General features: G+C 40.3%; 1 protein-coding gene across 1 annotated transcript; it reads right to left on the reverse strand.

Annotated features, from left to right (window-relative positions):
- Nucleotides 1-984: 984 nt before the first annotated feature.
- LOC131936666 (cathepsin Z) lies at nucleotides 985-11423 on the reverse strand. The gene is made up of 10 exons (XM_059293702.1): nucleotides 11200-11423; nucleotides 9590-9711; nucleotides 8875-8975; nucleotides 8102-8225; nucleotides 7646-7715; nucleotides 7114-7194; nucleotides 5942-6017; nucleotides 5765-5851; nucleotides 4515-4636; nucleotides 985-1146 (listed from the first exon to the last, which is right to left on the reverse strand). Exons 1-9 carry the CDS (start codon nucleotides 11316-11318, stop codon nucleotides 4526-4528), a joined length of 891 nt encoding a protein of 296 aa, XP_059149685.1. The 5' UTR covers nucleotides 11319-11423; the 3' UTR covers nucleotides 985-1146; nucleotides 4515-4525.
- Between the last annotated feature and the right edge of the window lie 403 nt (nucleotides 11424-11826).

The following is an 11826-nucleotide window of genomic DNA, read 5'->3' on the forward strand; positions in this document are numbered from 1 at the left end:
GGGGAGGAGGTAGAGATTGAAGTTTATTAGAGTGGACGCTAAAATTATCAGACTATGTTGATGGGAATTGAAGAACATTACAGATGACCCGCTCTCTAATACTTTTGGTAGTAATCTTATAATTTTTTTTTATTAACTTGCATGCCCGGGCTTAGCTTTAAATTAAGTCTCGCAGTAGTCCACTTCAAGTTTAAAGTGAACATTACCCCTTCCCCCTACCCCCTCCACACACACACCTTCCATTTTCTTTTTCTATTCTTATCCCACCCAGGGTTAAATTCTGAGTTCTTTAGTTCAGTTGCCAGAAGTTTCATTTTGAGTTAGCAATTAGTTTAGCGATGTGTCTTAGTTAGAACTGTAGTTGTCAGAACTTCAGTATTGCTGGAACTATGGAGCTGGCAGATGGCATACCACTGTTTTCACTTACCAAATGCGTCAGATGGACATTGGACCGATCCTTGATTGAAAGCTGGTGGATTAACGTTTGAGTTGGTGAATGCTAGTGCGGAGACTGCGTGGACTAAAGGTAGAGCGATAGAAGAAAACACTAGTGCTGACCGCGATATCCACTTGTATGCCGAGGTCATTGAAACAGATCTACCCTATGGGTCTTAAGCAGTAGCTGATTAAGGGACGGGTGGGGACTGAGAGGACTGCTTAATTATTGGTTTTCACTACAAAAACTTCTTTTAATGTTAGCATCACAAGCTTTAATTTATTTTTTACAACAGGCCTATATATATATATATATATATATATATATATATATATATATATATATATATATATATATATGTATATGTATATGTATATTTATTTATTTTTATTCATTTTTATATAGGGGCCCCCAAAAAATTCAGCCGGGGGCTCCGCTCAAGCTTACTCCGCCCCTGGTCTTAGGCACGAATGGGAATAGATGATGAATGTTATTGCACAGAAGAATATTTTTCATTCGACCTAAAGAATCACATCGAACTCAACGTATTTGGGTATCAAGATTTATTTATGGAAACGTAGAGGCGACATAAGCATATAACAGGTGTCATCTTATGTCAAAGTCACTGAGACACGTGTCGCGTTATCATATATCATCTTGCCACAATTACATATAATTCGTATGTCACAGTGACACAGTGACAAATACCATCTTGTCACAGTGGCGGAACTAGAAAAAATGGGCCACCCCGCAAAAAAATTTTTTGGGCCCCCCATATATATATATATATTTTATATATATTTTATATATATATATATATATATATATATATAGGCTATATATATATATATATATATATATATATATATATATATATATATATATATATATATATATATATATATATATATATATATATAAAACAAGGTTCGCTCTCAATTTAAAAAAAATTACATCTGGTACACGAATAAATCAGAGGTTTTCCAACACACGAGCTGGCCCCTTTCTAAATCTAGTCCAACACACCAAACTGAGGCTTTCATCAAAACGTTACTAACCGTGTGCCCTGTTTTCCAGAAGTTGAATTAAATGTTAACAGTGTCGGCAGTTCATTTTTTGGATCTTAGGGCGCGGGTTTGTCCACACTACCAACTAGACACGCCAAGGCATGCTGTAAATCCCTCTGCGACGGCCCAGGTGTCAGGGGAGTCACGGGGCTCTTGGAGCTACCGGTTACATTACTGCACGGGTGATGGGTGTGACACATTGTTTCTTCCGGCAGAGCTCCCCCCCCCCCCTCCCCTCCCCCGAAAACAGTCTACCCTGGAAGAAACATTGGTGCGACACCTAATTAGATTTAGTCATCGAGTGTTGTAGCGAGACTTATTCCTAGTGTTGTGGGAACTTTTAAACGACTGTCTGTGGGGGCCAACTTGCTCATATGTGATGCGCTCAGGATGACACTGACGCCGGTTGTATTCAAGTAGTAACCTCATCCACTTATGCAGTATCACGGGGCGCTAAATCACATATTTCCGTTAGGAGTCCCCACTCAAATATGTACAAATGTTAGGCCTATGACAGAAACCTTTGCGGGGCTGTACTCAACAGCTTCCCAAGTTTTCATGGCGATTGGGTGAATGATGCAGTAATGCATAATAATATTAGAGAGAAAAATGTTTTTCACATGTACAACTGTATGTGGCCAGGTCACGCGTTGGATAACCTTCTGATTTAGGGGAGGGGGGGGGGATTAATAAAAAGCCAGACCCTCACACACCCCCACCTCAATGACTATTAATAATGTTCAATTAATTCTAAACGTTCTAATTAATTTCTAAATAATTATATAAAAAATAATCTTACCTGCCCTGTTTTGTGAATTAGATTTGCCTAATACTATGAAAGTAAATTAATATGTGTTGACTAGATCTAGTGCTGTCTAGTGTCTGACAAAATGTGCTGAAGTGGTGAATCGTACGGTTAGGAAGTAGTTCATAAACGATACATTTATCTCCTCGATACTTGTGAGGTTGAGAAAGAGGGATGGGATAGGGGTCGGCTCGGGAAAAAAACTTGAAAGGGACAACAAAACGCCTTGATCTATGTACGTAAGCATCGCCCATTGTAAAACTTACTCAGGGGAGATAATTTGAAGTATAGGCCTTAAAAGTTTACTATATTTCTTGTAAAATCAAAAACAAGTAAACGTATATAAAACTGAAGTTTCTAGTATTATATTATTTTTTTTTAATTATTTGTACGATACAAGATAGTACAGGATACAAATTCAACCACTATCACAAACATATATTAACATTGAAAAATGTACAATGGATTTCGGGTCCCCTACCAATGCCGCGAATAAGCACCGCGCATCATGATAGTATTGAAAGCCCACTTCATATGTAGCGGCTTTTCGTGCTATGGACTTTGTTGTTTTTTTTTAAAGAATTTTGCCGGCGACAGCGTGTGTTTGATTGTAGGGAAATAGAACTCGGCCTTGACGATGGTTAAAAAATACAACTATAAATAACTGTTTTAAATATGTAAAGAATTTGTCGACAATTTTTTAACCCCCTTTTTGGTCCCCATCCCCTGCCCCATCCGCCACAGTATACTTTGGAGGATCGGTCAAACAGTTACGTGTCCTCTATTTAGCTATCAAAGGGAGGGGGGGGGGGCAACGAGTCAAAGAAGTCATTCAAAATTTGAAGAGTAATGTAATGGATTTTATCTTTTGCGGAAGAGAGTGGTACAGTACAGTAGTTCATAGACGGTTTGTTAATCTACGCATTACATCTTACTGTAAGAGTAAGGGTGTGGTGAGGGGTAGAGGTGAGGGGTAGGGGAGAGGAGAGAGTTGGGAAGGTTCATTGGAAGGGGACAAGAAAGTGCCGATAAACATCTACATCAATAGTGCCGACTTTATCCGGTCGTCTAGAAGACCAGGATAGTCGCCGACTCGCCGGTCGCCGCAACATTTCCCCAGCCCGAATTCAAAGCGTGCCGGCAAAGTCAAATTTCAAATGCTTCGCTGAAGGGAAATAACTTATACTTTTACAAGTTTATTGATACAGTTGTTAAAGTAAAAATGAACGCAATTATAAATGTATGAGATCGAAATAAATAATTATATTTTTTGTAGAATTCAGGCCAGTAGTTTAAACACATAATCATAGATATGTGTTTTAATAATGTAAACAATATAACAATGTTTTTACTTTCTCGTATATACGAAGTATAGAGAAAGTCTTGTAATCGTGCACAAAAATCACATTAAATTTTACACTGTAGTTTGTGTAATGGATTTTATCTTTTGCGGAAGAGCGTGGTATAGTGACTGTAAAATAAAGATTATCGTACCGCAGCTACAGTGTTTTTCTTTTACAAACCAAATATTAAGGCAAAAATTAAATTCAAAATTAAAAAAAAAAAAAAATTTGGTCAGCCGTGGGCCCCTAAACGGCCTCCCCCCTCCCCCCCCCCCGCGCATTGCGGGGTCTGGCGGGACTGTAGTTCCGCCCCTGTTCATCAGGTAAATGAACAACTACTGACCAGTGTTTTTAACAAAATGTGCAGAAGTGGTCAGTTTACAGTTCATAGACGGTTCGTTAATCTATGCATTACATCTTATTGTAAGAGTAAGGGTGTGGTGAGGGGTAGAAGTGAGGGGTAGGGGGGAGGGGGGGGAGAGAGAGTTGGGAAGGGAAGGGGACAAGAAAGCGCCGATAAACATCTACATCAATAGTGCCGACTTTTTCCGATCGTCTAGAAGACCAGGATAGTCGCCTCGCCGCAACATTTCCCCAGCCCGATTTCAAAGCGTACCGGCAGATGCTTCGTCTTTGAAGTTGTCTATATGTCTGGCGGTCTCTCGAGCTATAGTCAGTGCATTTTTCTCAAAGACGTTTGCCGACTATCGTGTTTGTTTGTAACTGTAGAAGAAAGATAACTCGACCTCCACCTAATTTAATATTTATTTTTTTTTAAATAATTTAGCCAGGATTTTTGGGCCCCCAATTGGTCTGGGCCCCCCCGCATTGCGGGGTCTGGCGGCACTGTAGTTCCGCCCCTGTCTTGTCACAATCACACAATGACATCACCATAGGCGCAGCCATCCTCGATGCCCAGGTTGTATTCTTTCCCCCGTCCGTTCTTGTATTTGCTTGTCACGATACGGAACCAGCCGCTCTCTCCCTGGGGAATTCATGGAAAGAATTCAGTTATGGTACAATATCACAGAGGCGTAGCGAGGGGGGGGGGGCGACATATGTCCCCGGGCGCCGACCTTAGGGGGGGGGGGCGCCAAATTGAAAGTTTGAGGGGGGGGTGCAAATAAAAAGTTCGAGGGGGGGTGCGAATCGAAAGTTTGAGGGAGGGGGTGCAAATGAAAAAGTCGAGGGGGGGTGCAAATTGAAAGTTTGAGGGGGGGGGGTGCAAATGAAAAGTTCGAGAGGGGGTGCAAATCGAAAGTTTGAGGGGAGGGGTGCAAATGAAAAAGTCGAGGGGGGGGGGTGCAAATCGAAAGTTTGTCCCCGGGCGCCGGGAAGGGTCGCTACGCCTCTGCAATATCGTCATATATCACAATATTTTCATACAACAAAACAGAAACGGAAAAATACACTTATGTTAACCCTTTTGTACAACACAAATAATAAAGAAAAAGTTTTTATATGTATTAAGTTTTTATATATTGTATCATTATGTAAATCAACGATTCTTCTTTAGACCTAGCGATCCTTAGACAGAATCTTGTAAATTAGAGTTCTTGTTTTTTTAACTATGCATATGAAGGGATAATGTGATAATGCCTTTATAGGCCCTTAGTACCACTGGAAGGAGTCAGTGACTTGAACCCGGATTCGAACTCATGGATACAGCGACCCTTCCCGGCGCCCGGGGACAAACTTTCGATTTGCACCCCCCCCCCCCCAAACTTTCAATTTGGCGCCCCCCCTAAGGTCGGTGCCCGGGGACATATCCCCCCCCCCCTCGCTACGCCTCTGCATGGATACAATGTTTTTAAAGTTCTATAAAATCTAGAAAACTGAATCAATGATCCAAACAAATTCTAGCACGTTAACTTAATAGGAATTCAAACTGTATATTCTCTGTAAGATTGATGATAACCTTTGATTTTAAAAATTAGCTTAGATGAAATTTACTAAATTACCTGAATGTTATGAATTGTAACTAAACTACATCAGCGGATGTTTGAAGATACCGATGTTCGATAATAGACTCTTCCAAAAATAGGTGTGGTGTGTTGTTAGTAGTATTGTATTTTCGAATAGTTTTATGGTTAGAAATTAGGATTGAACTTACCCAAGGCTCGCCCCACGAGTTACGAACTACCCAGAATTCCACACCATTCTCCACACCCCATCCGGCAATACTGACCACGTGGTTTGCCTGTAGAAGAATTGTTGCAATTGTTTCATTACTTTTTTTCCAGTTTACTTTTTTTATCATATAAATTCATCAGACGCGCACGTGACTTACCATAGGCATCAGCTTGTGCTCCGAGTAGATGCCGCCTTTGTATTTCTCTAAACCCTCTGTGGCGTCAATACCACAACTAGAACGAGATTAAAATTTGTGATTCTAATTATAATTTTAAAAACATTTTCAACATTTAATTTTAACCGAACTACACGACGTTTTGTTGTTGTTGTTTTTTTAGCGCAATTTCCATACTGGACAATTGCGATTATTAACTCGTCATTTCTGGATGGATGAATGAATGAATGAATGAATGGATGGATGGATGTGTGTCCGCAGCTTTAAGTCGTATCTCCTCCTCAACGAAGCAATATCGAGGACTAGTTCCAAAAGCAAATATGTTAAGCGAGTTCCGAGGATGATTGTGGGCCAAACAAATTCCCGGAATTCCTTCCTGGATTTCCCGGAAAAGCCAAAAAACCTCGAAAAAAAATGCAGTTTTTGGCCCATATCTTGAAACATTTACCAATCGATTCCTGCCATAATTTAGAACAATATTGCCGAAGAAAGTTTTCAAAAATATCCTTTCGTTCAGTCACAAAAAATTAATTAAGGAAATTGCGCTTAAATTATCACTAGACTTTTTATTAACTTGTTTTTTAAATAACCAGAGATCTATAATTCAAAAAATTCCAAACACGTTATACAAAATTAACGAAGTCTGCATTTTCATTTCGTGTCTCTTTATTTGCAGTTAGTTTTTTATTCTGTGATTTGAAATATTGCTAAGTATTAAAATTCGCTAATCTATTCTTACAGCGTTAATATTTTTTTTTAGAAATACCAACACATGTTTAGCTGATAATGAGGGGATAATTAATTACCTTCTCAACATAAAACAACAGGTTTTATACGCTGTGTTGGTGACCAAAGTTTCTTCCAGGCATTCCGCCCCCCCCCCCCCCCCCCCAACGAAATAGACTTTATATAGAAAATATCGACTTTTACCAGTGCCCCCCCCCCCCACCCGGAAATTTAAAGTCCACTCAGAAAATTTAAAGTGCCCACCCCCCCCCCCTCCCACACCACCACCACCGGAGAAAAAAAATCTAGAAGAAACCCTGTTGGTGACGACTGTTTTCGTCAGAGGAATCGGACTAGCTGTATGATCACCCATATGTTGACATGCTTTTTTAAAAGACGAAGAAGAAGAAGCAACAAGCAATCATCACCTGACCGGGCCGTTAGCGTAAACCTCCGCCATGATCTTGTCCCTCCCGTTGACGTCACCATAGTCTCCCACTTTCGTCAGCCTAAGATCATCACAGATAAATCAACACAGATAAATCATCACAGATATGTCAACACAGATAAATCATCACAGATAAATCATCACAGATAAATCAACACAGATAAATCATCACAGATAAATCAACACAAATAAATCAACACAGATAAATCATCACAGATCAATCATCACAGATAAATCATCACAGATCAATCATCACAGATAAATCAACACTGATAAATCATCACAGATAAATCAACAAAGTACATTTAAAGAAGTTCATACTTCATGTTCTGTTATTTCAAAAGTGTATACATTGTTATAACCATCCCTTAACTTAAGGTGGGAATAGAGTCGAAATTATTAATATATATATATATATATATATATATATATATATATATATATATATATATATATATATATATATATATATATATATAATATATATATAATTTGTTAATGAGTCTACGTACCTGTAGTTACTAACCGTGTTACACACGCCGAATGTTGTACACGTTCCACATTGGTTAAAGTCTGTGCAGTCTGTAAGGAAACAGAGATGTGGTAGGGAGGTAGTGATAAGATGGTATACACTAGTATACAGTGTTTCCTCCAGCCTTTTTCTCCTGGGGAGGGGGAGGCCTTTTTGAATATTTTTTTTTGGGGGGGGGGGGGCGGACTAAAATTTCCGGGGAGGGGCACTGTTGAAAGTATTAATTTTCTATATAAATTCCATTTCGTTCGAGGATGGGAGGGGGGGGGGGGGGGGAAAGACTTTCTTCGCCCCCCTCCCCCAAAGAGATGCCTGGAAGAAACTGCCACTAACTGATATCATCTTCTATTTCAGGTGTATAGTGTAAAATTCGAATTAATTCTTAACACCTGGTTATAAGACAAACAAAAATCTATCCCAGGTTGAAATGTCTTACCTTGATCCTTAGCCTGGTAGTTGTTACAGCCCTCGTCTGGTATGCCGTGCTTGTGGGCATATGCCCACACACCGTCGTCCGACCCGCCCTCACAGCTGCCAGCGTCCGCACAGTCGATCACGTGCTGGTGTGGGAGATGAGAATACGTGCTCACGTCGAGGTCACGACTTACTAGTTATATTGCAATGGCGCTACTAGGGTGTGACGCAGGGGGGGGTGTCCACAACACAGATGTAAAAACTGTTTACTTTTACAATCCCCGGCATGAATGTCAGTACAGTAGAGTTTATCTGTTTCAGTGACCGCAGAATTAAAAAAAAGGGATAGCGTGGTCAGCACTAAGCCCAGTCGTCTTTGTTTCCCTTACTCTTCCCATGTAATCATCAAAGCTGGGTGGACTCACGGGCGCCCTGCAATCTGTATCCGGATCAAGATCCGAACTCGAGACCTCTGGGTTAAGACTCAAGCGCTCTACTACTCATCCCACATAAAATAGCTAAAAAAAAACTAAAACTTAAGTTTTAAAAAAATTGATACAGTAAGTATCAGTGGCGTAGCTAGGATTTTGGGGCCCCTATGCAAAAAGTGTTAGTGGGCCCCTCAGAGGCGTAGCGACAAACTTTCGATTTGCACCCCCCCCCCTCAAACTTTCGAAAAAGGGCCCGTATTTGCCTTGGGCCCCTATGCCTTGCTTACGCTAGCTTTACGGTAGCTACGCCACTGGTGAGTATCTGCAAAGAGCGATGGAAGAAGATTGTAGCACGCATCTTTACCTGGGCAGAGAGATAGGCTGAAGGCCAGGCCGCCTTACGTTTGATGTTCAGTCTGTCTGCTAGGGCGCTGGTAGCAGCCATACACCAGCAGGAGCCACAGTCTGGTGAGGGGTGGTAAAATGGTGGTAGGGGTGGGCAAGGGGGGTATGAGAGTTTAATATTCAAATTTAAAAGATATACTAGCAGATGTGTGTGGGGGGGGGAGACTACCAATAAAAAACAACATATATGTATGTGTGTGTGTCTGTGTGTGATGTTACTCGTCACGTTACTCAAATATAAGACTATATATCTACTCATATGGTAAACAAAAGAGTTACCCACATTTAGGGTACCTACAGTTAGGGTACCCACAATTAGGGTACCTACAGTTAGGGTACCTACAGTTAGGGTACCTACGGTTATGGTACCCACAATTACGGTACCTACACTTAGGGTACATACACTTAGGGTACCTACAGTTAAGGTACCCACAATTAGGGTACCTAAAGCTAGGGTACCCACAATTATGGTACCTACAGTTAGGCTACCTACAGTTAGGGTACCCACAATTAGTGTACCTACAGTTAGGGTACTTATAGTCAGGGTACCCACAATTACTGTACCTACAGTTAGGGTACTACTATTATAACAACCTTACACCTTAGACACGAGTGGCTAACAAACGAGAAGACACACACACACAAATATCAACACGAGACCTCCAAGTACTCACACTGAGGAATGTGCTGGTTCCTGGTAGTGCTCACATAACTCACGCCACTGATGTTCCTCCAGTCCCACCCCTCGGGGAGGGAGGCGACAAACTCTGGGTCTTCCCACGGGCGGGGATAGGTCCTGTAGTGTACAAACAGAATTTTTTTTTTAACAAACAACGAAGAGACAGACAAGCAAGGAATTAATAGAAGACCTGCAATAGATTTCACAATACTGCTTTATTATGCCAAGGTCACAGAAACAGGTGAACTCTACTTCAATTGCCTTATGGACCGTCAGGTTCAAAACCTGAACTTGACAGTATACTTGGATTGTCGAACATGTTAAGATGCACATTTGTGTTTAAGACATATTGGAAAAAGAAGCGCCTTTTGATGCATATTGAAAATACATAGTTGAGAATAAAAATGTATGTAAATGTTTTCAAATACAACAAACTCGAGTCAGTTTTAGTTGAGTCAGCAAGATAATCTGGTCTTAGTTTCAAAGACTTAATTTCAGCTCAGTCAGCTCAATGTAGCCCCCCCCTTCTCGTGGCGCAGCGAGGTCGGGTGTCACCCGGTGCGGCACTTAATGGTGTCACCCCCCCAGAGGCGTAGCGACTCTTCCCGGGGACAAACTTTAAATTTTCGATTTGCACCCTCCCCCTTCAAACTTTCGATTTGCACCCCTCCCCTCGAACTTTCGATTTGCACCCCCCCCCCCCCCTCAAATTTTTCTCTATATATTTTTACTATTTTTTGCCTTGGTGTCACCCCCTTAAATGGTGTCACCCGGTGCGGTCCGTACCCCCCCCCCCCCCCCCCCCGCTACGCCTCTGTCCCTCCCTACTCTGTATCGGATAAACCAGAGTAGTTAAGTCCAATAGAGTCGCTTTTTACTTTGACCACAAAAATTATTTCATACACAAATAAACCGGGAGTGATTTCCCATAAACTTTCTCGAATATTCTTATATGAAAAAACTGGGGATGGCAACTCGGTAATTATTCAAAATTTGACAGTAGGCAGAGAATTAGATATTTTACTTACATGTGAAATTTCATTTATCTTTCTGCAACAGTACTAAAGTTATAGGCTTTTGAAAAATTGAAAGTAGAAAAAGTTCAACTTTCGGTTATCGGAAATCGCTCGAAAGTTGATATGGATCTATGATTTTGATATAATACTTATATATGAAATTTCATCAACCTAGCTCTAACGGTACTCTAGTTATCGTGTTCACACACACACACACACAAACACACATACACACTCCCAGACATATGGACAAGATTGCAAAATTATGTTTTTCCGAATCAGGGAGCTGTAAAACGTGGAGATTTGAAAGTAAAAACGGTGAGAAGACCATAAATATGTTCTGTGTTTGGACAAAACAAGTGTTTTGCTAGAACATTTGAAATTCGAAGAGTTCGGCGTCTTAACCATTCCTCTCAACAATTATATATATATATATATATATATATATATATATATATATATATATATATATATATATATATATATATATATATATATATATATATTAAACCTAACTTACACTTTTAAATACTTTGGTTTAACTATTTTTAGGATAAAAACAAAATCAAGCGATGACGCAAACACTCACTTAACGCCTTTTATATTGAGACGCTTCTCGAGCTCCAGATCCAGGCATGCTTTGTGACAGGTTACCGTGGCAACCAACAAGATGGCCGCCGCCCAAGACAAGACCTGACCGGACTTCATGTCGGTTTGAAGGCAATGTCAACGATTAACTGGCAGCTGATGGTTGAAATACTCGCTGACACTCAAGTCCTCTAACTGTGCCCAGCGACTGTGTTATTTTTATCTGGATTTGTTATCACTGCCGCTGTAGATAACTAATTAAACTTATCACGTGAGACGTGTATCTGTAGATTTAATTAAATGTTAATTAACCTGGGCTTGTGATTGATACGTTTTAATTTAGACACGTGAGTTAATTAACATTCATTATGGTAGCTTTTATTTTTTTTTCAAGATTCTTGATTCAGTTCGTAACATATTTAATGCATAGTTAGTGGAAAAATCTAGTGGTATTTTAATGTTTTGGTTAGGTTTTAATTTAACTTAAACTCTAGGGTAAGAGTAGTCTAACTCAGGGATCGGCAACCTGCGGCTCGCGAGCCGCATGCGGCTCTTTTGATATCAAGATGCGGCTCTCCAGCTCCTTGTACAAATACTAATAATCTTAATAAAAAATTAAAATATTTGA

Source organism: Physella acuta, unplaced genomic scaffold (assembly GCF_028476545.2).
Source record: "Physella acuta isolate Inbredline_101_S28 unplaced genomic scaffold, ASM2847654v3 ptg000183l, whole genome shotgun sequence".
Classification (NCBI taxonomy): domain Eukaryota; kingdom Metazoa; phylum Mollusca; class Gastropoda; family Physidae; genus Physella; species Physella acuta.

Coding starts and splice junctions, on each gene's coding strand:
- LOC131936666 (XM_059293702.1), bottom strand. CDS start 11,318: ATGAAGTCCGGTCAGGTCTTGTCTTGGGCGGCGGCCATCTTGTTGGTT. Junction 8,226..8,874: donor CAGCCTATCTCTCTGCCCAG/GTAAAGATGCGT, acceptor CTCCCACACCAG/CACGTGATCGACTGTGCGGA. Junction 5,852..5,941: donor AGCACAAGCTGATGCCTATG/GTAAGTCACGTG, acceptor ATTCTTCTACAG/GCAAACCACGTGGTCAGTAT.